Source organism: Penicillium longicatenatum, assembly GCF_028827895.1.
Source record: "Penicillium longicatenatum strain IBT 33135 chromosome Unknown contig_7_segment0_segment0, whole genome shotgun sequence".
NCBI classification, from domain to species: domain Eukaryota; kingdom Fungi; phylum Ascomycota; class Eurotiomycetes; order Eurotiales; family Aspergillaceae; genus Penicillium; species Penicillium longicatenatum.
In genome coordinates, this window is record NW_026643124.1 from 3,039,080 (window position 1) to 3,065,173 (window position 26,094).

General features: G+C 50.1%; 9 protein-coding genes across 9 annotated transcripts; 6 read left to right on the forward strand and 3 right to left on the reverse strand.

Annotated features, from left to right (window-relative positions):
• Window positions 1–810: 810 nt before the first annotated feature.
• Window positions 811–4,344, forward strand: N7484_011395 (sulfate transporter family protein; the record flags this gene model as incomplete). Its single annotated transcript, XM_057121782.1, has 6 exons — window positions 811–1,042; window positions 1,145–2,476; window positions 2,527–2,726; window positions 2,778–3,011; window positions 3,065–4,266; window positions 4,320–4,344. The coding sequence occupies 6 exons, from the start codon at window positions 811–813 to the stop codon at window positions 4,342–4,344; spliced, it is 3,225 nt and encodes a 1,074-aa protein (XP_056967536.1).
• Window positions 4,345–5,978: 1,634 nt separating this feature from the next.
• N7484_011396 (OPT family oligopeptide transporter) lies at window positions 5,979–8,699 on the forward strand (the record flags this gene model as incomplete). Its single annotated transcript, XM_057121783.1, has 8 exons — window positions 5,979–6,293; window positions 6,348–6,908; window positions 6,976–7,092; window positions 7,143–7,424; window positions 7,486–7,749; window positions 7,797–7,974; window positions 8,021–8,310; window positions 8,361–8,699. 8 exons carry the CDS (start codon window positions 5,979–5,981, stop codon window positions 8,697–8,699), a joined length of 2,346 nt encoding a protein of 781 aa, XP_056967537.1.
• Window positions 8,700–11,300: 2,601 nt separating this feature from the next.
• On the forward strand, window positions 11,301–13,093 carry N7484_011397 (uncharacterized protein; the record flags this gene model as incomplete). The annotated part of the gene is made up of 3 exons (XM_057121784.1): window positions 11,301–12,710; window positions 12,764–12,829; window positions 12,884–13,093. 3 exons carry the CDS (start codon window positions 11,301–11,303, stop codon window positions 13,091–13,093), a joined length of 1,686 nt encoding a protein of 561 aa, XP_056967538.1.
• A 533-nt stretch (window positions 13,094–13,626) lies between these two features.
• Window positions 13,627–14,692, reverse strand: N7484_011398 (putative mitochondrial carrier protein; the record flags this gene model as incomplete). The annotated part of the gene is made up of 2 exons (XM_057121785.1): window positions 13,627–14,564; window positions 14,638–14,692. The coding sequence occupies 2 exons, from the start codon at window positions 14,690–14,692 to the stop codon at window positions 13,627–13,629; spliced, it is 993 nt and encodes a 330-aa protein (XP_056967539.1).
• A 733-nt stretch (window positions 14,693–15,425) lies between these two features.
• On the forward strand, window positions 15,426–16,680 carry N7484_011399 (ceramidase; the record flags this gene model as incomplete). Its single annotated transcript, XM_057121786.1, has 4 exons — window positions 15,426–15,512; window positions 15,582–15,786; window positions 15,881–16,397; window positions 16,497–16,680. 4 exons carry the CDS (start codon window positions 15,426–15,428, stop codon window positions 16,678–16,680), a joined length of 993 nt encoding a protein of 330 aa, XP_056967540.1.
• A 1,038-nt stretch (window positions 16,681–17,718) lies between these two features.
• On the forward strand, window positions 17,719–20,445 carry N7484_011400 (uncharacterized protein; the record flags this gene model as incomplete). The annotated part of the gene is made up of 4 exons (XM_057121787.1): window positions 17,719–17,808; window positions 17,873–18,309; window positions 18,363–19,740; window positions 19,789–20,445. The coding sequence occupies 4 exons, from the start codon at window positions 17,719–17,721 to the stop codon at window positions 20,443–20,445; spliced, it is 2,562 nt and encodes an 853-aa protein (XP_056967541.1).
• A 148-nt stretch (window positions 20,446–20,593) lies between these two features.
• Window positions 20,594–21,229, reverse strand: N7484_011401 (ESCRT-II subunit protein VPS25; the record flags this gene model as incomplete). The annotated part of the gene is made up of 2 exons (XM_057121788.1): window positions 20,594–20,706; window positions 20,761–21,229. The coding sequence occupies 2 exons, from the start codon at window positions 21,227–21,229 to the stop codon at window positions 20,594–20,596; spliced, it is 582 nt and encodes a 193-aa protein (XP_056967542.1).
• Window positions 21,230–21,458: 229 nt separating this feature from the next.
• Window positions 21,459–22,595, forward strand: trm8 (tRNA (guanine46-N7)-methyltransferase; the record flags this gene model as incomplete). Its single annotated transcript, XM_057121789.1, has 2 exons — window positions 21,459–21,616; window positions 21,767–22,595. The coding sequence occupies 2 exons, from the start codon at window positions 21,459–21,461 to the stop codon at window positions 22,593–22,595; spliced, it is 987 nt and encodes a 328-aa protein (XP_056967543.1).
• Window positions 22,596–22,898: 303 nt separating this feature from the next.
• Window positions 22,899–25,388, reverse strand: N7484_011403 (LIM domain protein; the record flags this gene model as incomplete). Its single annotated transcript, XM_057121790.1, has 3 exons — window positions 22,899–23,225; window positions 23,293–25,199; window positions 25,310–25,388. The coding sequence occupies 3 exons, from the start codon at window positions 25,386–25,388 to the stop codon at window positions 22,899–22,901; spliced, it is 2,313 nt and encodes a 770-aa protein (XP_056967544.1).
• Window positions 25,389–26,094: the final 706 nt, after the last annotated feature.

Consider the following 26,094-nt stretch of genomic DNA (forward strand, 5'->3'; position numbering starts at 1 on the left):
CATGAGACCCGTAGACTAATTTTTCAAATATGTAGTCAAACCCAGTAAAACTTAAGCTGTAGAACACGTTGGTCCGAGCTATTCGGGTTCGGGTTCGGGTAACAAAGTACCCAAGTACCCTAGGGCTGATCATGCTTCATGGCCCGGTAGCGGGGGCCAAAAGCACGAACATCCCATAGAATAAGGGAGAGGCCCAATTGGAATGCTCTTTAAAAAACCATGACACGAATATTTGCGTAATATGGCAAAGAAAGCACGCAGGACATTGAACTAAAGCATAACTAAAACGCTCGATCGCTGCACAGACCAGGGTAAGCTGCAAGCCATTGGGAGATGAGAAGAAGAAAGCGCCGTCTAGACTACCAAAAGTGCCGATCGGGGGATTTTAAGCGTTCTTACTTGGCAAATAAAATGGAGATGTATAATTGCACTAATACACTAATGTATGATCTAACGTGATTCTCACTGGCTACATGGATTCCTATCAATTTACTATCAAAGGTGGGGACCCCGTAAACGGTTTAGCCCGCCGATTGTAGCGATAAGCCCGAGTCCAGACAAGAAACTTGGTTTTTTTAGTCACTGCCCTTTCTCTCTTACCCCATAATTTAATTCGGCCTGAAAGTTGTTCTGATAAGGTGGGAAGTCAAATTATCTCTTATATCCATCTTGCTTTCCAAATTTCGTGGTGTGATGCTGCCTCCTGTTGCGTCATCCGTTGCTTTTTCTCAACGGCGTTGCATACGCTAGTGTTCCGGTAATCTCCCGAACTTCACCTCGTCCAATTGCACCACCTCCAAGGGGAAGCTGATGGGCGTACTACAAACTCGTGGCCGGCGTGATTCGCGCGCTTCGGTCTTGTCACATCCAAATTGGAGTTTCGACCGCGACCTGGACGCTTCCTCCCTTCCATCGCAGTCGCTGGTGGAACACGCTAATCTGGGTAGCTCTCCCGGCGGCGTGGAGGCGTCAAGCTACAATGGCGCGAGCATGAGAACCCCCAGTCGCTCATTTTACCACCGCTCTTTTAATACAACAAACGGTAGGTGCACGCCATTCCAAGGTATTATTGCTCAGATCGTTACGGGTCGGCAAAAATGGTGGAGGATAGAGGCATTTTGGCTGACCACTCACGTTGCTCTAGACCCGGCACATTATGCCTCGGACGGTCTTCGCGAACAGACAGCCGAACTTGCGACTTACGGTCTGTCTTTAAATAAGGAGCCCTCGCGCGCCCGCACAAGCCTGCCGCCTAGCTTGGACCTTTTCCGCGAGCGTCGCTTTTCCAGTCTATCCCATAATGATATCGCCAGCTCGTCGTACCCGCCAGTGGAGGAGGTGATAGAAGAGTCGGATGCTGTCCACGAAGAACCACCGTTGGCTTCGTCGGCCTTGACAGAGATGATCCGTCAACCTGCTTCATCTCCCCTGGAAGACCATGGCAGACCTATATCAGAGATCGAACCGTTTCCACCTTTACCCACCATTCACGGTGAGCCGGAACGAGACACAGAACGAACCTCATTATTAACGAAGAGACGATCCAAATCCCCGCATAATTACGGAGCGGTCGAAGATGTTGAAAGCCAAGGTGGTGTTACTAGCCGGTCTTCCACCGTCCTGGCCAAGGGTCTCGCTACGGTGGCTAAGTGCTCCCGGACTATATTGAATCCAAAGTCCTGGGATCGCCGTGCCATGTGGGAGCAGGGAATCGTGCAGCCAGCCAGTCTGATCCCTGCTGTTCTGCTGGGACTTCTCCTCAACATCCTGGACGCTCTGTCCTACGGCATGATCCTATTTCCGCTGGGAGAACCGCTATTTGCGGATCTCGGCTCGGACGGAATCTCCATGTTCTATGTCAGCACAATTATTGCTCAGGTGGTATTCTCAAGTGGCGGGTCAATCTTTAAAGGAGGAATTGGCAGTGAGATGATTGAAGTAGTCCCGTTCTTCCACCAGATGGCGTTTGCCATCATGAATCGCATTGGCAAGGACAACCCACAGTCAGTTATTGCGACTACCATTCTCGCATTTTCGGTCAGCTCGGTCCTGACCGGTCTGGTTTTCTTTTTGATGGGCGTGTTCGGGCTTGGTTCCCTTATTGGTTTCTTCCCACGTCATATCCTTATTGGTTGCATCGGGGGTGTCGGCTATTTCCTTCTGCAAACTGGAGTGGAGGTCTCTGCTCGTCTGCCGGGATCTCTGGACTACAACCTGGAGACATTGGAGAAACTCTTTCATGCGGATACGGTTGCACTTTGGATGATACCCTTATCTCTTGCGATTGGACTGCTTGCTTTGAAGCGCTTCATTCGATCGAACTTCCTTGTAGGGGCTTATTTCATTGTTGTGGCTGTAATGTTCTACATTGTCGTCCTCTGTGCTGGGGTGTCTATGGATACTCTTCACAAGAAGGGATGGGCCTTTGATGCTCCCTCATCCAATAACCCTTGGTACCACTTTTACAGTCTCTATGGTAAGCTTCGACGATAAATTCTGTGTCAATGCATGGCTAATTCGAACCAGACTTTTCTGAAGTGAACTGGACGGCCTTCGCGGATACACTTCCAGCCATGTTCGCATTGACTTTCTTCGGTGTCCTACACGTGCCCATTAACGTTCCTGCATTGGGAATCTCAACGGGAGAAGACAATCTCAATGTTGACCGAGAGCTGATGGCTCATGGTGTGACGAATGCTGTGTCAGGATTTGCGGGTAGCATTCAGGTAAGCTACTGAAGAAAAGCCAATCAAGAAGATATATACTAATATTAGTAGAACTACTTGGTATATACGAACAGTCTCCTTTTTATTGCCAGCGGCGGTACATCCCGCTTAGCTGGTCTGATGCTAGCGGCTGCAACAGCAGGGATCATGGTCGTGGGCCCAGTAATCATTGGGTACATTCCAGTCATGGTAGTTGGTGCCCTTATTTTCTTGCTGGGAATCGAACTACTGGAAGAAGCATTGGTGGACACTTGGGGAAAGCTCTCGCGGCTCGAGTACCTCACGGTATGCTTCTATCTTTCAACACACGCTTTTCCTCTCCTAATTGACTTTTATAGGTTGTTATCATCGTTGTTACTATGGGTGCCTGGGACTTTGTCATGGGTATCCTGGTCGGTATCATGCTGGCTTGTGTCAACTTTGTGGTCCAAACTTCTCGTAAATCTGCTATTCGAGCCACATTTTCAGGAGAAATTGCCGGTTCGACAGTTCGTCGACCACCGATCCAGCAGCAATTCCTGCACGAGGCTGGTCAGCAGACTGTGATTATGAAGTTGGGCGGCTATCTCTTCTTTGGCACAATCGTCAACGTGGAGAACACCATGCGCGGCCTGATTCAGGACGATGCATTCAGGAAGCAGCCCATCCGATTTTTGATCCTGGACTTTTCCCGAGTCTACGGATTGGATTTCTCAGCTGCCGAGGCGTTTACACGTATCAACCGTATCCTCCGCAAGCGCAACGTCCAAACCACCATTTCCGGTCTCAATGTAGAAGGCGACGTGGGCAAGAGTCTCCAGAATGTGGGCCTTTTCGAGCCCGAAACAGGTGTCCCAATCTTCGAAGATCTCAACTCCGCCCTCGAGTTCTGCGAAAACGATTACCTAAAAGTTTTCTACAGTCGCCAGGAAGCGCTAATCAGCAAACCTGTCGAAACCTCACACACCACCAACCGCCTCGACGTCCCTGTCCCTGTCCCAACACACTCTCACCCCAACCTATCCGAAACCATCGTCAGTTCCCCACGCGGCCAATACCTCCAGCGAGTCGCAACCACCACAATCCGCGAACATGAAACATCAATGTCAATGATGGCTGCACCTGCCTGGTCTGCAATGCGCCAACCTCTCCCCCTCCTCTTACAGACCTTCCAGGGTCTCTCCAACCAAAACGAGGACTTCTGGTTCCCCGCCTGCGCCTACTTCTCACGCGAAGTTTACCCAGCAGGCACCATCTTGTACCACGAAGGCGACGTCCCGCGTGCTTTCTATCTTCTTGAGGCTGGTATGCTGCGTTGCGAGTATGATCTCCCTCAAGGCCGCTACTTCGAGCTCGTTGTCGCCGGCAGGCCGTGTGGCGAGCTACCATTCTTCAGCGATACACGTCGCACAGCCACAGTCAAGGCCGAGCATGAGTGTGTCGCTTGGTGTCTGAGTGATTGGAAATGGAAGGCCCTTCAGGAAGCGGAGCCGCGAGTCGCCCGTGAATTGTTAACAGTCAGTCTAAAATTGACAACTGAGCGCATGGACTGTATCACCTCGTAAGCCTGATGATACTCTTGATTCTGGGAATTTGTACTAACAATGATTATAGATATGTGCTGACTATGGCTGCTTGATACTTGATGATATCTTCTGCTTCTTTTGAGATTTCTTGCATTGCATCCGGGCGGCTATTGAGCGAATCCACCTATTGTCCATTTGTTCGTGCATATTTTTCTTTTTCAATTTCCCAAAGTTTGATTGTAAGGATGTATTCCTAAGCACCTTGTGCTTTTATGTCTATATGAGGCAATTTGCCATCCAACTCACTATGAATGCACGGCTTGGTTGATTGCATAGGAAGTGATCTATCGCATGACCCTAGGATCACTTGCTACCTTGTTTATCGGCGGCACCTTGGAAAAAAGCACCTGCATGTCCAAGCTAAATTGATCCATGTCGAGGGCTCGAGGGTCCTCTGAGTATACATTATAGGCACAAGATAAGCGTTGAGAGGAATTCCACTCTCATTCTAGAATGATGAGAGTCCATGTCATGGGCGCATGTGTGCATCAGCTCGTAGATAAGCGAAGGCTTGGTAGAATGATAAAGATTCTTTTGAAATTAGCGTCTCACTTCCACGTGCCTCCTCTCCGTCGGCATGGTGGTTTGTGGTGAGATTACCCGAATATCATACGGGGCAAACCCCAGATCGCGTAGGGCCATTAGCCTATTAGACTGATGGGGATAAGGGTGAGTTTAGGAATTCGCGCTCCTCGGATTGGTGGCGCGGGGAAGCCGTCGGACTTCCCTACCGCTTGGACCTCTCGACATGATAACCATAGATCATCGCGCAACCAACCCGGATAATGCATTTTCACTTTTGGACTTGCTAGACCGTTAAGACCAGGAGTTTGCTCGCCACCATGGACCTTTCAGCCCTGGAGGACGCGGCATTGGGCTTTGATGAATTCTCTCGGCATTTCATTAGTGGCTTGGTTTGACCTCATTCGGACTAAAGAACATCTGTTTATTCGCCTTCTCACCCGCCCCCTTGTTATCATGTCCAAAGTGGCTGATGTAACAGTTGTAGTCTGTCCTGTAGGACACTTCTCTCTATGTCTTTCCCTCTCAATGCTTCCGTACAATACGAACATTCCCGAATTTTCTCCTTTTCTCCCTCCCCATTCTCCTTCACACGTATTTCCATACCAGCATAAATCTTGGGCCGCCGAGAATACCTTGTCCCCACTAGCTGAGTGCCACTACATGGCGTGATAAGCAACGCCAATGACATATCCTTAAACAGTCTGCCCCTGCGCGACTAGCTTAAACTGTCTTAGCCTATGCATGCTATCAGGAAGAGGGGGAACGAAATCCCTAGTCCTCTCTTACTTGGCGTTAATATTCCAGCACTCATGACCTCTGATAAACCTGGTGTTCCAGATATCAGACAAGTTCCAAGACTTTCGGCGCATAAAGTAAATTTGTTAGATAGTGAGGTGGGATTGCTAGAGCGAAAATGGAAGGTCCACTTTGGTGCATCGGAGGGTATTGGCCACTTTCACTTCTTGGATTTTGTTACCGATGGCGACAAACGTAAGTCTCGCGTTAGATGGCTCAATTTGCGGCTTGATGGTATCACGCCCAGCTTTATCCCGATAAGGGCTGGTCTTGGTTCTTAAGACCCTGCATCGCAAGGATATAAGGGAGCTGCCCGTTGCACAATAAGGCCCAGTTCACTATACAGCCCTACCGTGAAACGCGCACCATGTCGGCCATTCGTTCCGACTCGCTCGATGAGGGTGTTGTTTCCGTCTCCGGCCACGATGTCTTTGATGAGAAGACCACTATCAATGTCACCAGCAAAGGTGATCACCAACTCACTACGACGTCCTTCGGGTCTGGGGAGATTGGAGGCGAGGACGATCGCAATAGCGACGATGTTATCATTGTCGATGGTGTTGATGCGGCGAACCACCTGCTCCCCATGCGGGATGATGGTGACCCAGCTTTGACATTCCGCAGTCTCATCTTAGCCTCAGGCCTCGCGTGCTTCCAAGCGGTTATGTACCAAATCTACATGGTATGTTCTTGCCCAATAAAGCCAAAGAGCCTCCACTAACGGATTCATATGAAGTTCAAACCCACCGCAATTACCATACAGGGAACTTTCATTGTTCTCATTTCTTACTTTGTTGGCCGAGCCTGGGCAAAATTCCTTCCCCGCGGAGACAAGTTCGAGGCTCGATGGAGGGCACAAGGAGGTCAGGGAAAGCTTCCCTTTTACATCAGTGCTCTCAAGTTCATCAACAGTGGGCCGTGGACATTGAAGGAGCACGCAATCTGCTCTATCACCGCCACCAGTGCTTCAAACGCCGCCGCAAGCTCTGAGGTCTTCGCAGCGCAGGAGTTGTTTTACAACATGTCACTGAGCCCAGCAACTGTCATCTTGAGTACCATCTCTATTGGCTTGTTTGGCTATGGAATCTGTGGAATCATGCGTCCCATTGCGGTCTGGCACGTGGATGCTGTCTACTGGAGTACCCTGCCTACTGTCAAGGTTCTCCAAGGACTCCATTGGCAGGAGATCAAGAATTCAAAGCCTCTGAGATACTTCTGGTATGCCTTTACTGGGATGACTCTCTATGAAATCTTCCCAGCTTACATCTTTGTCTGGCTTAACTCTGTCTCTATCCCGGTATGTGACCGACCATTCCTAGTCCTGCGCTTGTTCCGAACTCAGTTGCTAATTTCTGGTACTGTAGTGTCTGGCTGCTATGAAGGCTACTGGTGAGAAGGCTGCTGTCCTCACTAACATCTTCGGTGGAGCCTCTAACAACGAGGGTCTGGGTCTTTTCTCCTTCTCCTTTGACTGGCAATACGTAGGATTTCCGCTACCTCAACAAGATAGCAAGAAAACTGACCGCTATAGATCACCTCTTTCCAAACCTCTCTCCCTCTTACACTTCAAGCTCACCAGGCTGCCGGCTTCGTTGTGTGCTTTATTGCCATGATTGGAATTTACTACGGAAATGGCTGGGACGCAAAGTCGCTCCCCTTCATGTCCACGAAACTTCTCATGAGCAATGGCACCGCGTACCCTGTTAGTGACGTGTTCGTCGATGGTGTACTTGACGAAGCACAGCTTCTCAATTATGGCCTGCCTAAATTGACCGGAACTTTCGCGTTCGCCATGTTTATGGCCAATGCTGCTGTAAGGACGAAAATACCTGACCCTCATGTGATATTAGTAAACTGACATCTTCAATCTCTAGATCGGTGCCCTGATCGTTCATTGTTTCCTCTTCTGGGGGAAGGATATCGTTGCCGCGTTTAAAAAGGCCAGGGAAGGTCGTTACGATGATCGCCACCACGAGCACATGGCCAAACACTACAAGGAGGCGCCTTGGTGGTGGTACATTGGAGTCCTTGTCATCAGTTTTGTGTTGGGTCTTATTGTGGTCCTCAAAGAAAACATTGGTCTCCCAGCTTGGGCATATGTGGTCTCCTTGATTGTCGGAATCATTGTGTCACCCTTTGTGAGTACTCCCAGGATTTGGACTTGAGCTCCGCTGACTTTTCTCAGAGTACCATCCTGTACTCTCGCTACGGTAACGGTATTGCCACCAACAACTTGTCGAAGATGTTGGCGGGTCTTATGATTCCTGGACGTCCAGTCGGCAACATGTATTTTGCTGCTTGGTCACACAACGTCATTTCCAACGCAGTCAGTTTGTCTAACGATTTGAAGATGGGTGAATACTGTAAGTGTCCTACCTTTAAATTCTAGACCTGGTCTAACTTACTTAGTGAAAATTCCCCCACGTGTCATGTTCCTGACTCAAATTTGGGGCACTATTCTCGGCGGCTTTATCAACTACGCTGTGATGATCTCAATTGTCGCAAAAAATAAGGAAGTCCTCAACTCAGCCAATGGCAGCAACTCCTGGAGTGGTGCCACACTGCAAGCCTACAATACCAATGCAACCTCCTGGGCTTTGGCTTCCTATCTTTACAAGATGGGTGGCCAGTACTGGATGGTACCCATTGGTATTGCCATCGGTGCTGCGGCCGTTGTCGTCCACCGCATCTTCTACCAAGTGAGCAATCTGAAACAGAGCACCGGAAACATGACTAACATCCATGATAGTTCGTCCCCAAGATCCGCGGATTTGACGTTGCCGATATCAACATGCCCCAGTTTATCCAGTACGCGGGCTACATTCCCTACAATCAGAGTCAGACCTGCGTTCTCTTCAGCTGGGTCTTCGCGGGATTCTACGTGCAGTACTACCTCCGAAACTACCGCCCACGCATCTTCAAGGACTACTCATACTTGATTACTGGTGCCTTTGATGGCGCTAGTCTGACTGTGTTGTTTATTCTTTCTTTTGCAGTGTTCGGTGCTGGAGGTCCTGCCCATGCCTTCCCCTCATGGTGGGGTAATAATGCCAACGGGAACTACGATCTCTGCCCTTCATCTGATTAGGTAGATGTCTTTAATCACATCTTCCCGAGTTAATGAATCAACGTTATGAGGAGTATTCCAGACTTGGATCACAACCTGTAATAATGAGAGTAGAACTATAAGCCTAACATAATCGATGATAATCTGTTCCAAGGTTGAGACTTCATCTTTGTTATCGGGTGCGCGGGCGTTGATGGACATTAATCACCTAGTAGATGATGGAGCATAGATGTGTTACCCAGGCTTCACTCGGCTGCGTAGTCGTGTATGGTGTAATGGAATTGTACCGTTAAGAGATCACAGAAGAAGAAGAGAGACACATCGATAATATAGGCCTTTGTACCATCTAAGGTATTGTGAAGTAAAAGTGTTACACATGGTCGCTTAGCATGGCAAGTCACCTGATAGAGGCTGAAGCAATTGTCTTGCACTAATGCCCTGCTGCAGTATTTATTGATCTTTGAGTCGAGCTATTGGGAATATTCTATTGTTATATCTCTTTTGAGGACATTCAGGTGCAATCTCTAATATTGGAAGGTTGCATCTGATATGAACTTTTTGAATCTCCAGTCTTGAGTGAACAACACATTCTCAATGCATCAAAAATGCCAATATCACACACTCGACTTCAGATCACCCCAATTCATAGAAAATGACTCTGGTCCGAATCAAGCGATTACCGACTATTTCCCACAAATAGGTGGTAAGTGTGGCCCAAAATCGAGAGCGCCCTACCCAGCGCCATTGTCGTCATTTCTGCGCTATGGCACATCCAGCCGTTTTGCACTGCAAATTTTCATCTGATTGGGCCCGATCGTCAGTCCCGATATTAAAGATGACGTCTAATCACCACTCGGCTACAGCCTAGATCCCTGTTCGGGCTACCCCTCATATGCTCCGGGGTTCCATTCAGTGAAAACGATCGTCGAAAATTGTGATTTTGTCGAATCATGGAGTTTTAGTATTGATGCTTCGTACAGACGACCGGTTTGCACGTGTGGTTGGTATACAGACTACATGGAATGTTCTTGGCGTGCAGATCGGCTTCTTTGCCGATTGATATGTCTGTATTTGAATTACATATCGGAGAGACCATATCAAAATTTTCGAGATCTCTGATCTCGATGGGGAAGAGTTTGGGCGCTTGTGGGCCATTAGGCTATGCGGCGCGACCCACTTACTCACTAGATGGACAATCGAGAAAGAACGGCCTTCCTCAACCCGACAGAAAGAGGACCCTGGTAGCACTCTTGAGAAAAGTGAAACCGAGCACTATTCGACGCAATAATGCTGTCTCTATCTCCCAGACCCCTGTTTACCGCTAGGAACTCCTAGTCTCCCGCTAACGGCTCAAGTTTCATCGCCGATACGTCCACGACGCGCCGGTCTAAGAGCCGCGGCACTAGACAGCGCGAATCGCCCTATCATCAGGGGGTGCATGTCGAGTTCTATAGGGTAGCGAATATCCCACCTGCAGTGTGGAGCGATCGACAATCGCATTTGACGCTGATCATGTGTTGTTCTGAGGAGTTGATTAACCGCGAGTTGGTCATCAAGGCCGCATGTCCATGTGGGAAAGTCACGAGTTTCCCTGGATCATTCGCGGGAACACCCGATCAGTCCCTTGGTTCTCAGACCCAACCTCATAGATTTGGATTGCGATTATATCCACAGGCTTCTGCCCAAGTGCCATAGAGAAGAGAACTGCCCAAGATTAAAAAAGGACCATCGGGTTCCAACGTGGCTGTCCAAGACTAATTTAAGTTTGGTGCCGTCTCGGACTCGTTTCAAGAGACGCCCCGCCCCCAAACGCCCATAGCGAGTGTCGAGTCCATGCAGTGTGTGCTTTCTTAGAGAATGTCCAGAACTCCCTGGACACAACCTTTCACGGGTGTAACTCCGTAGGGCTTACCGCTCTGGAGCATGGTGGGGCACGGGGTTTTGTAACGCCCATTAATTACATAGGGTCGTTGGACTTCCAAAAAGTGGGTCTGCGGTGACGATGATGCTATGGCCCAAAACCTTGGAAGAATGGGAACACAGGATTGGGGACTTGGGTGTACTTGGGGCCCTGGGTGCTTTATATTCTACATTCCAAGGTTGTTCTATGCAGTAGTTGCAGCGAGATAGAATTATACTCGGTGGAAATTTTGGTTCAGATGTATAGGATGTAAGGAGTATGCCGTACAGGAGTGCGTCGGGTCGATGATCGTTGAGGCTGAAGCAGAGAAGAATAAGAATAAGAAATTAAGTGAAATTCTGGGCGATTCCAGCCCTGTCAGTCTTGCAATAAATAGAAATGGCCCCTTGTCCCAGCTTTCCTTCTCATTTTTCCTCTTTCCAATCACCAGCCCCTCCCCCGCCCTCAGCTGAGCGGCGATCCCGATAAGCCTCGTGTTCAGGACGCACACTCATTTCTGACTATTTTCCGCTGACTCTTTTTTTCTTTCCCCTTTTTCTCCTCTCCACGTCTCACCCACTTGCGAGTCCTTCAGTCTCGAGTGCTCGGGCCCTTTCCCCCTCTGCTAGGGTCTCGACACTATACAGATCCACCATCGTGATCTCACAGTTAACCACACAACCAAAGAGAAAAAAAAAAGAGAAGGATAAAAACCACCCAAAATGCCTGTCGAATATTATGACTCGGACGACTCGGACTTCTCCGAGACCGACATGTCCATCCGTGGTCGTCACGGCGGCACCCACATCCGCCGTCGCTCTGTATCCCGCCACGCCCACCACCGCCCCGCAGTAAAGGAATACCTAACCGCACCTACGACTCGCGTCTATCGTTCTGCCTCGACAGGCGGACGCCGCCCCCGCGATCGCGACTCTTCCGTGCCAGCCGTCATGATCGTGAACGAGCAGGCAACCCGCACGGATAACGTCACCGAAGCCCGCAACGCCAACAGCAATAAGCCGCGCCACCGTGTGCAGCAGAAGCAAAGGCTCTATGATGATTCCGACGAAGAGCTGGAGCTGGAACGTGTGCGGCGGGGCGGTTCGCGACGCCGACACCGTGAGCGCGAGACAGGCATCTCGGCGAATGTGAATGTTACTGCGGAGGCACCGCAGGTGCAAGGACGGACACCGTCGCCTTTCCACCGCGACATTGAGCTCGCTATGAATCAGCGTATACTGGAGCGCAGTGATATGCAACAGAACATGGAGATATGGAAGCAGCAACAGGAGATTGAGCGGCTGGAGCGTCAGCTTGATAAGCATCGTGAGAAGCCTGAGCCACCGCGAGATACCCGTGAGCACAGACTACTCCGCGAAGAGGAGGAGTGGTATGAGGAGGAGATTAGTGAGCGTTTGCGTCGTCTGGAGCGGATTGAGCGCAAACAGAAGGAGGAGGAGACCGCCCGGAAGGCAGAGAAAGCATGGCGGTTGAGGAAGCTGGAAGAGCACGAGAAAGATGAGGAGACTGCGCGAAATGCGGAGAAGGCATGGCGGCTGAGAAGGCTGGAGGAGACTGAGAGGGATGAGGAATCGGCCCGGAAGGCGGAGAAGGCATGGCGGATGAGGAAGCTAGAAGAGGCCGAGAAGGAAGCTGCTGAGAAAGAGGAGCTACGGGAGAGGATGAAGAAGGAGAAACTTGAGGAGATTGCACGTCAGCAGGAAGAGGAGGCAGAAAAGGAAAAAATCAAGAAGGAGATCATTGAGGAGGAGCGCCAGAAAGCGTTCCAGGCCGAGGAGAAGAGGAAAAAGGAGATGATGCTAAAGGCTGCGGCGGTCGAGGAGTGGAAGTTGGAGCAGGAGCGTATGAAGCAGCGGGCAGCCGAAGAAGCTATGAAGAGAGATCTTGAATTCCGAGAGAGACTGCGTCATGATCTTGGTTATTCCGAGGAGGAGATTGCGCATATCTTGAACAAGAGAAAGCGAGATCAAGAAAGGAAGGAGAATGAGGAGAAGGCAAAGAAAGAAAAAGAAGAGAAGGAGGCTAAGGAAGCCAAGGAGAAGAAGGAGAAAGAGGAGAGAGAGAAGAGAGAGAAGGATCTCATCGAGGAGCGCAAGACCACCTGGATCAAGGTATGTCAAAATGAACTAGATCCAATTTACATAGATGCTAACTTTGTTACTAGGTTCACCGCAAGCATCTGCTCCCTGAAACCTTGCTTGCCTATAATCTTCCCTGGGACTGGGACGAGGTAAGCATACTATGACTCAAGCAGCTCTATGATTCCTATGCTAACTCCGTCTAGACCGATAGCAACTATATAATCATCAAGCGATGGGTCACCGAGGACTTCCAGGAAGAGCTCTTTTCACACACCAAGAGGATCCGGGAGGGCAAAGTCATCACCCAGACTTCTCAATCGCAGACCGAGCTCAAGGTCAACGACCGGCAGAAGGACAGGATGTATTTGGTTCGCAAGAAGAGCCCACAGCACCGCTTGCGTATTTTCGCATAATAAGGTCTCTCCTGATGACCATCCGCACTCTCCATTGTTGAACAAGGTTATGCGGACTCGTCTGTTGATACACAATTATTTCTTCGCCATTTTATGCACAGATTTTTGCGTTGCGTTTTTGCTATGAGACCTGGACCGAAATGCTTTTTGAAATTGTTGCTTTCGAGTTGAGATTCCAATTATTTGAAGCTGGCTGTTGCTCAGGAAGTGGCACAGTAATGAGACACGAATTCCACGTTCATGACCAATTTTTTTTTTGTTTCTCATTTGTGCCATTCTCAGCATACGCCGCTCCGTTCTATGTATTCAGCCATCTCCAATTTTACATTCCATTTCTTGACAGTACCCCGGCCTGCAGATACTGCAGATCACAACTTTAAGCAACGGTAAATTCCCCATTGGGCGTAAATGCCTGACGCAAGGCGTGCTGCCGCTTCTTGGGGTACATAGTGCATACCCGCAGCTTGAAGCGACTAAAAAATCCTTTACCTATTAATACAAGACAACCAAATGACTGAGCAACCTGGATAAACTCAAGTGCTCAAGGCAATCTGATGGTTCGTCTCCCACCGTTTCTCAGCACGCAGAATGAGCTCCTCGTACACCGTCCACGCCAGCGCCGAGCTGAGCGCTTTCCGCGCCATACGAAGTCCCAATCCGCCAAAAAGACTGCGAATGCCCTCCTCATGTACCATCACGCGTACCGCACGCAGCATATTGCCATACTTGGCCGGCATAAGCTGCAACCGGGTTTTCACCGCATCAAACGGGTTGGTAATGGCAGTGGCCATACCGGCTGCCAATGCCCCTGACGCGAAATGGATACCTGAGGAAGATGTAGCCTGTGGTGTCCCATCGCTGTTCTTATTTGACCCTTTCGCTGCCATGGATCCGAGGCGCCGTTTCAGCTGCTCATAGATAAGGACGTAAAGACCTGCGTATGGTGCGTCCCGCGCTGCGGTGGCACCGAAGCCAGCGAAAAGGCCGCGGAATCCTTCTGTTCGCAATATATCCCGGGTAGCGCCTAACAGGCTGCGGTAGGCGTAGAAATCGGATTCATAGCGAACTTTGATGACTGTGACGGGCATCATGACGAAACCTGCTGCGACACGGGCGACGGCTCCTGTGGCAAGATTGGCGGTGTTGGAGAGTTTGGGGAGGGCAGAGGAGGACTGAGTGACGTTTTGGTTTACGAGGAGGGGGGTATTGGCTTGGGCGACAGCTTGACGAAGGGAGTTTAGACTGGTGAAATAAAGGGCCGAGCCGACGCCGGTGCGGAGCGCTGAGGGGAGTGTGCCGCGCCATAATCCCCGGATCGGATTCTGAGATGAGAGGATGCCCTTGAGGGTTGGGAGAAGGGATTGTTGGGATTGTTGAACTCTGGTTTTGAGAAGATCGGCTGGTTGGAGGAGAATGGATGATGTGAGACCAGAGCAGAGACCGGCGGAGAAGTGAAAGATGGTTTTGGAGGCTAGATAAATGTGCAAATTAGTTCGGAGGACTTCTTGTTTGGTAGCGAAGAAACTGTTTGTAGAGATAAATACATTTCGAGGTGCCTGTTTTCACCTGCGGCACAACGTACGCGCCATTATTGGACATGGCTTCGGTGCCCGTTGCGCAACAATCAACCAGTGGTCGTGGACTTCGGGTATTAGGGTAGATTTAGGGGTTGGAAGAGAAATGATTCGATACCAGATCGAATCTTGTGGAAGTCGCGAAGTCGGCGAGGAGATGGCAGGGTTTGAAATCACCGCATGCAGGAAAATTGAAGCAAAAAAACGACGGGATCGGGATCGGGATCAGAATAAATGGAATGGGGCAGGCATTCCAACCAAACACAAATTTGGAATGAAAGAGGGTTCAAGGCAATAGTCCTTATTGGCGACAATGTCAAAGGTTTGGTATATTGAAATGTTGAAGCCTTACACCAAGTAATGCAGGAAGTGAAGTCATCGGATCCGCGGTCAGAACCTCGGTATCGATAAGAACCCGGATGCACTAATAACGGTGCATTCAGCCTCAGTATATTAATTCACTATGACAATTGACCAAATCTTCTCCAGATGTGAGAATTAAATAATACTCCATCGAGATCTCTATACTTTTTCAACTTATTTACTAAACCAGAATTATCAAAACAAATATTGAAAAGATTATAATTCGCAAGTTTCCCGCAAACGGACCAAACACACCGGCATCTCGCGGACTCCCGCACGAACCAATCAGATCCCGTCAATTCAGCTGCTGCTGTAATCGACGTCATGTGCAGGTCTTAGACTTGCATTGTCACCTTCTCTTCCGGAGAACTCTTACTTCTGGGCTATACCGCAAAATGCAGTGGATTCCTTCTTTTCCGTACCCGCCCTCCAAGGCTGGGTTCTGGAGCCCAGTCACCTCTACCCTCAACTGGTGCGAAGAAGTATGAACTCGTTTATGGCCCCACTGAACCCCAGATGGCTTTGGGACCCCGGCTGACGATGGTTTCTAGGACTACTATGCCACTATATATTCCGCTGAAATTGTCAACACTTTGACGAACTTGCTATTCATGTGGTTGGGCGTCAAGGGCATTATTAGCTGCCGGCGCAATCAGCATGACCAGATCTTCTTGGTTGCTCTGTTAGGCTACCTAGTGGTAGGAACAGGCAGTTTCCTGTTCCATTCCACCCTTAAATGCAAGTATTCTCCTAAGGGTGTATGATCATTGCCACGAGCATGTCGCTGCCTCTCCCTTGGTCGCATCGGTGTTGTCATAAAGCTCAAGCTAACTGTTGGCACTGTAAACAGACCCCATGCAACTTGTCGATGAGCTTTCAATGATCTACACAACCTGCCTCATGGCCTACGCGAGCTTTTCATATACCCGCCCGTTAGGCGTGCGTATTGTATTAGCTTTATCATTAACTTTCCTCTCCGTCTTCATCACCCTTTACTACCACTACCTGCAGGATCCCGTCTTCCACCAAAATGTCTACGCTTTGTTAACCGCCGTTGTCGTCTTTCGCAGCATGCACACGATGGAGATGGCTCTGCGACCCCGGTGGCGTAAGTCTCGTGAAGAAGACCGACTAGAAAGACAAAAGCAGGGACTTCCGGTACCTACCAAGGAGCGTCAGCACTATGAGAATGTGCGAGACATGAAAACTCTGAAGACAATGTGGTTCATGGTGGCATACGGATTGAGCATGTTCCTCGGCGGGTTCGCAATCTGGAACGTTGATAATCAGTTCTGCTCCAGCATTCGCCGGTGGAGGCGGTTAGTGGGCCTGCCATGGGGGGTTTTCCTGGAAGGACATGGTTGGTGGTATGTGCTTTCTAGCCTTTTGCCCCCTGATTGTGCAATCTATTATTACCTGGGGTTACCTCTCGTGGTATGATTTGACTCCGCTAACTTATACTCCAGGCATGTCATGACCGGCCTCGGGGCATACCTGTACATCGTCTGGGGCATCTGGCTACGACACTGTCTGAACGGCAACCAGGACGACTACCATCTACGATGGGCACGGTTCTGGCACATCCCCGAAGTTATCCGTATCACACCTACATCGGAGAATAGCGTCACCCGAGACAAAAAAGCCACTTAGAGTTTTTCTTGAATCACCAAATACTGTCTTGTTTCAAAGCGGCCCAGAGATAACCCCAATCATTTTTGCCATGATCCTTTCGACGCGATTGGTAACTCGTAACCAAAATGAGCTCAATTTGGCCTTTTGGATGCGCGTGAAAAAGCAGTGACGCCCTTCATTTTGTGCTTGACTGCTACTGGATATCCTTACCACCTATACTTTGGCGGTTGATGAAACCTTTCTTAGTCATTGTCACACTTGTCTCTCGTCCAAGACGGAAATCCGATATTAGCTGACCATACATGTATTTTTCTCTCTCTCTTGTCGGTGTATTACTTGGTGCCACCGAATTGCGGGAGAAAATTATGGCGCGGGGTTGCTATAGATAGAAGTCGGCCTTTATCTCTTTGCTGGTTCTTTTTATGCTTTGTACCGGCTTCCTATTACCTAATTCGTTAGGAGATATGCAATAGAAATACCCAGATGATCTGTATAGATTCCAGTTGAAGTGCTGTAGCTGTTTTACTGTTTTATCCTAGGATTCAAGGCCCGTTGAGCAGACTGCAAACTCTACCTTCTTACTGTAGACGATACTGGGAATGAATGCTCCTCGATACCCCGTCTTCGGCAAAGGAGATCTATCTCGAAGGTGGCCGCATTGTTGGTCAATAATGTGGGGAGGATAATCAATACTAATCAAGATCAGAGAAAAGACTGCTTAGGTGAAGTTCGAGGCTAGAACTGCACTATCCCGAGGTCGTTGGTTGTTCCTTCCGTTTGTAGATCAATCCACAATGCGCTCCTTCGCCATCGAGGTGCATGGGCATCAAATCCATTTGCCCAGTTTCTCAGCTCATCAGGGTTGATTGAGTACTCATCTCTAAATTTTACATTGAATCTTCATCATCACTTTTTCAGAAATTCAACCCGATGCACTTCTCTTGGTTCCACTCACGTGACCTGGCGTCAGGCTTCGCGCCCGGCGCGTGTCAGCGTTGCGATTCATCTCCCCACGCGGGCCACGCCTTCAGACAAGAACAGGATCTACCAACCACGATGCAACCGGACGAGGAGCCTCAGCTCTTTGAGCAGTGCCGTGTCTGCATTGTATGTACAGACTTACTGCCCCTCGAGACCGCCGAACAGGTATGTTTTTCGATCATCTACAATCACGCGCATCGCACAAGGCTCACTCTTGCCAAACCTTTAGTTAGCAGCAGTGATTGAAGAATACGGCGGCGAACCATCGATTCATAATTCAAGCCCAACAAAAGGTGACACTGCCGAGTGCACTCATATTGTATCCAATACCATCAACTTTGAGTCCTATGACATCGCCTGTAAGGCCTTGATCCCGATCGTGAAGCCATCATGGGTACACACTTCTCTGTCTAAACGCAAGCTTGCCAACCCACGCCAACATAGCCCTGACCCACGTTTATTCTTGCACGATGTGGTGGTGACATGCGGCGACATCCCAGAGGGAGATAAAGATGCTATTATTGGTGGAGTTGTGGCTAAAGGCGGCCTGTACAGCCCTCGCATGTCCGCTTTGGTTACTCATCTGGTAGATTTGACCATGGACTCAGACAAGGCGCGTCTGACGCAAGCTAAAAAGCTGCGTGCAAAGATCGTTTTGCCTCATTGGTGCGTCTTTTATGATTCGGCATGCATAGGTATTCTCTATTAACGCAATTTAGGTTTGATGATTGCCTGAAACTTGGTCGGCGCATTGACGAGCGCCCGTACATACTACCCGATCCAGAGATCTTGCGCGCTAACCCCGACGACCCAATTCGAGGAAACGGAAACAAGGGCCTGGCTGGCGCTTCCACGCCTGAGCCGTCTGCCTTGCCTACAGTGAACATTGATGCACAGGGGACCAATGACCGCAGCGTATTTGATGGGAAATGCATCATGCTGTCCCCTGACTTGAGTATTGGCTCGCGCTTGCTGGAATCTATCGAAACGGTCATCAAGCAAGGTGGTGCGACTGTGACACGAAATCTCAACGAAGCGGATTGGATTATTTGTCGCTTCCGTGAAGGGTTTGTCTATCGAAATGCCTCACGACTAGACAAAGAAGTCGGCAATCTTGCCTGGCTGTACTCTTTGATGACGTACAACGAGTACACTCGGCCTTTGAGCCGAATGCTTCATTACCCAGTTTCTCGCACACCGATTCCCGGGTTTGAAGGGCTCAAAATCAGTCTGTCCAACTATGTTGGCGAAGCCAGAATTTATCTGGAAAATTTGATCGCCGCAGCTGGTGCCGAGTGCACGAAAACCTTGAAGCAGGAAAATACGCACTTAATTACTGCCCATGGAACAAGTGAGAAATGCAGCGCTGCGAGGGAATGGGGCTTACACGTGGTCAACCATTTATGGTTGGAAGACAGCTACGCCAAATGGCAAATGCAACCCGTCTCCTGCCCGCGCTACAATTACTTCCCATCACGAACTAACCTAGGTGACGTTGCCGGTCAGAGGATGCTGGAGCGTGATGTTCTTGAGAAGAACTTCTTCTCTTCCGAAGGTCTACCGAGTCCTGAAACAACTACAATGCAGAATAAAGACAGGGATGCGCCATCGATGCAGCCACCTGCTGATAAAAAGCAGGAAGACGGTGATAAGGCTTCCGAAAAGACCAGTACCCCCAAAGCCAATGGGAAGACCCGCAAGTCTTCAGAGAAGAAGGTAGAGACCCCTGCTCGGTCTCGGCTTATCCCTGATAACAAGGAGAACGAGACTCCGTCGTCGGTTAGCAGCCGTAAATCGAAAGAGGCAGCAATTGCTCATCTCCATGATCTTGCCCCCGATATTGCTCTGTACGAAAAAGAAATGAAGCGCGTCGGTGGCGTCATACACGGCGGTAGACGGAAGTCAGATGAGGATCGTGTGCGCGACAACCCCAAGAAGCGCCGCTCCGTCGAAGCAGAGGGAGAAAGTGACACTGAGCAAGCAAACGAAGCTAAAAGGGCAAAGAAATCTCGACCTGCTATTGCGATGCACTTACTAATCACCGGCTACCAAAATTGGGTTGGGAAAGGCAATGAGAAAAGAGAAGATGCAGACAAGGTATGTGTATTCTTTCTATGTACGTGAGACTGTGCTAATTTTCAATAGCGACATCTTCGAGATCTGGGTATCATGGTGGTTCAGGATGCCCGACGATGCACCCACATGGCGGCCCCGTCGATTCTGCGTACCACCAAGTTTGTAAATGCTTTGGCATATGCGCCCGTCATTGTTAATACCGACTTTGTCACCAAATGCTTGAAAGAGGACAAGCTGCTCGACCCGGCAGATTTCAAGTTGATCGACAAAGCGGCCGAGAGCAAATTCCGATTTTCTTTAGCCAAGGCTACAGACAAGGCCAAGGCAAATAAGAACAAGCTTCTGCGCGGGTTCCGCATCTACTGCGTGGAAGACATTCGTGGTGGATTTGAAGCATTCAAGTCCATCGTTGACGTGAATGGCGGAGAGTGCATGCTCTTCCGTGGCCGCCTTGCACTGACCAACCCTTCACGGCGGGAGGAAAGTGACGACGAAGAGAGTGAAGAGGATGGCGAATCTGGACGACACGACGTCTTCCTTCTCAGCAGTGCCGAGTCCAAGCATGCTCGTCTCTGGCCCCGATTCCGTCAGGTAGCTGGCGATATCAAGCGGGCTCCGCGGATCGTCCGAGTGGACTGGCTGCTCGACATGGCCATGTCGCAGGAGTTGAAAAGCCCCGAGGCGTACGAGCTGACGGAGGATATGATTGGCAACGAAGAAGACTAGGGTTGAGGTGTTGTTCTGGCACCCATATTTCGGGGTTTAGCTTTTGAAGTCACAGATGTCATGTAAATGTTAGGCGCACTGGCCAGGCTTGGCCTGCACACATGGGAGTATTTGAGCGTTTCATCATGAATAGCCACGTCTTTAGAATTTAGAAAAACTTGACACCTTCCTGTCCTTCACTCCCAAAGACCTGCGCCTTGCCGCGTTTAGACAGGATGCTCAACGCCTTCAACATGACATCATTATCCATGCCATGGAATTCTGCATAGAAGGATCAGTATATTCATCGACCAGTACAGTCCTGCCAGGTCTTACCTTGTGACTCCGTCGCCTCCCCTTGTATAAGCTCATACACCGTCAGCACCGCCCCGCGCTGCCCTGTGCCTTCCACCCAATCCACGAGTATATCCGCCCACTCCTCCGGCCTCCGCCACCAAACCCACGCCACAGACTTAGGTCCCTGGCTTGCTGCAGAAGAGTCAATCCACTCCGCGCGCTGACCCCCACCACCTTCCTCCTCGCTCTTGACCATCCAGTCTATCACCGCGCGCGCTTCACGGAGATCTAGACGCTTGCGCAGTGCCGCATTATGGAAAAGCGGGCTATCGACTGCTTCAACCAAGCTAAGGCGATACTGTCTGTGGTGTTTGCACCATGCTTGGATCAATGAAGACCATTTCTCAAGTTGAGCTTGGCGGGTATTGGTATTCGGTTGCGGGGTGAAGAAGGGCGGGAAGTTGTATGTCGGAGGGAAAGAGAAAGCCCCTGGCGTTGTGGCTGTCATTCTTGCGCTGTGTATGCTGTCTAGTCTAGAAAACGAAAACGGAAACGATCCAAAGAAACAAATAGTAGTGGATGTGGAGAGTCAAGTAGAGATAAGCTGGTTCCCAGTCGAGCTTATGTGAGAGCCAATCGGAGTTGATGGTGGGGCAAAACTCCCGCAAATTATTCTTCCTTCAATTCGATTCTCCATTGCCTGTAGTTGAACTCAGCGTTCACCTTCACCTTTCACCATGACGACTCCTTCTCTGAATAAGCGGCAGAAGCGCGAAGAATACCGCCGCAAGCTCGGCGAGCAGACAGCTATCGATGGCGAAGTCAAGATGCCGCAGAAGAAATTCTTCCGGCAGCGCGCGCATGCGAATGTCTTTTCGGATCATAATCTTGAATAGTACGTGTATCCTCTACTCAACATACACTGATATGAATATTCTCGTCAGCAGGGAGCTCAACATTGGGCCAATGCCACCTGCTCACGACAATGCCTACACAAACCCCAGCTCGAACAAAATGAATGACGAAGCTAACATCTCCGATTCAGTCCCCGTACCCCCAACCACATGGATTGGTCACCCCACTATCCAGCATTCATAGATCAAGACCCTACACACACGAACCTCGGCGGCGCCCGCAAGCTCATCAAGGACGTTGAAGTCATCGACATCGGTTGCGGTTTCGGCGGTCTCCTCGTCGGCCTCGCCCCCCTCCTCCCAGAAACATTAATACTGGGCCTTGAAATCCGAACCTCAGTCTCAGACTACGTACGCTCACGCGTCCGCGCCCTCCGTCTCCGTCAAGAGCAATTGAAGGGAACAACCCAAGCGCCTACAACACAGCAATCAGAAGAAGCGCCAACAGAGACACTCCCCGATGCGCCCGCCCCCGAAGACGAAGTCGGCACGACCGACGCACTCGTGCCCGGGAACTACGAGAACATCTCCGGAATTCGCGCGAACACGATGAAGTTCCTGCCGAACTTCTTCAAGCGCGGACAGCTTTCTAAGATCTTTATCTGTTTCCCTGATCCGCACTTCAAGGCGCGGAAGCACAAGGCGCGTATTATTTCGGAGAGTTTGAATGCGGAGTATGCGTATCTCTTGCGGCCTGGAGGGTTATTGTATTCTATCACCGATGTTGAGGAGTATCATCATTGGATTCTGAGGCATTTTATCGTGCAGGAGGGTGAGGATGTTTCGGCTGGTTCTGTTAAACATTTGTTTGAGCGGGTGGAGGGAGAGGAACTTGAGAATGATCCGTGTGTTACTGTCATGTCTTGTGAGACTGAGGAGTCGAAAAAGGTTTCGAGGAATAAGGGAAACAAGTATGTGGCTGTTTTTAGAAGGAAGGAGAACCCTGAGTGGCCTGCTTGATTCTGTGGGGAGCAATTGGAGCATGTGTTTTCTTTAAAAAAACCGGAGATCGATTGGTGTAAAGGAGGTTTATGAATGTCTATATCTTGCATTACCAATGACCGACGCTAATAACAATGACAATCTGCTCATGCTATGACCGAAACCCCGCAAGACCAAGAACAGAATCTCACAAACCCTAGAAATAGAAACACGAATAGAAGATAAACAGCGCACACAATGCCCGAAATAAAAACAAATCATCATGCAGTAGCATCATAATAAATGGTTCAGTCTCCCCCCCCAAAAAAAACGTCAAAGATTTCAACACATGCCAGGCGCCTTGAGGCGAATACATTCACATCGCTCACAGACAGCCAGTTGGACAGGTCCACCGATGATACGACCCTTGGCCGTTCGTTTTGGCTCGCCTTCACGAACAAAGAAGCGGCCCTCAGGGCCGAATCCGTCTCCGCATTCGTGGCAGGTAAAGCAACGTTCATGCCATTGCCCACCAATGGCATTGACAACGACGTCGTCAAGAACATGCTGCTTGCAGCCCATACAACGGGCCGCAGTGCGACGAGAGTGGCAATTGAGACACCAGGCGAATCCGTCCCTCTCGACGAATGGGGTGGTAGAGCTGAAGGGCTAGAAAGAAGTTAGCAAGGTGATATTCCCCCCTCCCAAAAAAAGGAAAAGAGAAAGTTAAACTTACATCTCCGCACTCGGCACAGAAGAAGTGGCCCACATGCCATTCGGCACCGCAGGCAACTATTACCTCGCCCTCAATCGGGGTCTTGCAGCTCTTGCAGCGAGGACTATATAGTTCATGGAAATCCAGGTGGCAGTAGAATCGAGGTACACGGTCTTCGTCGGGCGAGATTGCCAGGCGTTCCTCTCGACTGGCAGAAGGCTCTTCGTAGAAAGCAACGCATTCTAGATGCGTCTGGCAATGGAAGCAGATAAAACACTCTGGGTGAAATCTACAGCCTCCAGCCGTAACGATCTTCCCGGAGATACCGAGCGAGCAGGCCTCACAGCTTGCAGTTGGTACACCGGATCGGCTGTACGGCGTGGTCCAGCGACTCTGTGGTTCCGAAGGCTGTCTTCCCAAGGGTCTTGGTTGAGTCTGGCGGGCTGTTGATGGTGGTACTTGCCTTGGGGATCTGCTGTCCTGTTTGGTAGGCGAGCTGTATTCCGAGATAGTTGGCTCCTTGATATCCGGGATATTGATTACAGGGATAGGACGCGGTGCGGACACTTCAATGCTGGGGGTGACCTCAATACTAGGTGTGATCTCAATGCTCGGCGCCACTTGAATGGTAGGTACTGGAGGAGACGAGCGGTTGGGTTTTGGCTGATTTTCTGGCTGCCACTTCGGATCAAAGCTCACGATCGGTCGTCCAACTCGATCACTAACAGCAGAAGGCCTGGGCAGGTTCTCGCTTCGGTCTTTGAGTTTCTTGCTGGTGGCGGCACGGATGTCATCACTGCGTATCTCGATTCCATCTTTTGTGGGGACATCTTCTTCCTTGGTAGAGGGTGCGGGTGGTGGAGTCGGTTCGTTTCTTGTATATCCAGCGTCCCGAGACTGGGTAGGCGGGTTCTTATGAATGTCGAACTTGGAAATTTTGTCGCGGACGGATCCATTACTGTTCCGATCCCGTAACCAAGGAAGAGGCTTTGGGGTACGAGGAAGTGCGTTGCGTGGTTCATTTCGTAATGCCGAGGAGGCGGATCTCGAAAAGAAGGGTCGGGTATCAGCTGCTTCTTTACTAGATTCATTGGGTTCTTCATAAATGTGATCGTCGGGGTTTCTGAATACCCCTTTGGAGGTATCCCCACTGACAGTTCGAGGCTTGGGAGCAGACTCCGGGGGATCGTCAGGCAGTGCGAAATTGACTTTAAGATTCTTCTTTAGATTTCCCGCCCGAGATGACCGTTTCTTTGCAGACGAATCCATGGTAAACTCCGGGCTTGATGGGTTACTAGAGGAGGCACTGGAGCCGATTGAGTGTCGATGTTTCTTGGAAGAAGACTCTGAGCCTCTCCGCGCGGAACTTGAACTGCTCTTGCTAAAGTCTGGGTTCTGATAAGGCGCGTAGGGGTTCTTGTTGGCCATGCCTGGATTCTGATGCATCCACACCAGCTCCGTGGCTTCATCTTGGGCTGCTTTATGGAGACGCACATCGTCATCTTCCAGATCCAATCCTTGCAGCGCATCGCGTAGAGAACGCGCCTCTTCCTTTTCTTGTAGCCGATGACCATTTTCACGGTATGAAGGGACTGGCGACGCAGCAATGGGCACAGAGCGTGAAAACACTTGCGAAGGGAAGACATTCTTCCGCACGGACATCGCTCGTGGCTCTTGGGCTAAAGGACGGCCGATAGGGCCACTCTGAGGGACGTTGGAGGTTGTTCGACGATGCGACAGCGCGCTGCCAGCACGGGGTTGGTCTTCAACAGGTTCCTCGTGCGGTCGGTTCATTGAGAAGGCGGAGGTCGCTCGCGGGGGTAGGTCATCCTGGGGATTGGTCGGGGATGTTGCTGCTTTCCCTGGGTATGGACGAGAGCCAGTGGGACGAGCTGGACGATTCGTTCGGAGATCCTTTAAGAAGCTTGCTGTCGAGGCGCGTTAGATGATACTTCTTTCCCCGATTCCTGCGAACCCTATAGAAGAATCTCAGAGGGCATCACATCCTAGTTGGGATGATGAGTCAAGCCAAACTCACCGATCTGGTCGCCGTTCATGTAAGTTGGGCCGGGAGGAGAGACCTTCCGCTGGCCAGTCTTGGTATTTTTGTGCATCATGATTGCTCTGTCGTAACCTTACTCAGGAATCCTCAGTAATCCCAACAACGTAGGGAAGGAACGACGTCAGGATCCGAGGGACAACTTAATCAAGAGCGGGTCACGATCGATCTCCGCTGTACCCAACTGCGGGCCCAAACAAACACCACCAGGGCAACCAATGCAATCATGTATTGCCTATTCGGGCTAGGGCTTAGGGCTTTCTCCACGTGCTTATCGTTCCTTATTGACATTCGCTGCAGTTCATACAACTATCACAGTGCATGAAAAGTGTGACGCTATTGCATGGGTGCAGTCAATTCAATTGATCTAGCTATTTTCATTAATGGAAACAAATGACCGATTAGGATAGTCTCGCTTCGTCAAAGACTTGCTTTGGGGACTCGGGACCAATACAGCGTGCCCCTATTCTAGAGCACACCATTTTTTATGCTCTTTTTTGGGGTTTCTACAGGAACTGTACGCTTCTTAATATGCTTTTTCTGTGGTTTGTATTGCGACGAGTTCCTTAGGGTTCTAAATCTTCATTGTCAATGCATCCGTATCTCCGCATCGGCTCTACGGCACGACCCCACGACCCCACTCCAAGTCAATGCTCCCTTAGAGTTCTCGGCAACAGCTCTATGCTACTTTATTGGCTTGAAGTCCCCGAACCGTTATGACCCCAAGATCCCGGACATTTCTCCATCTCTATGTTCCGAACGTC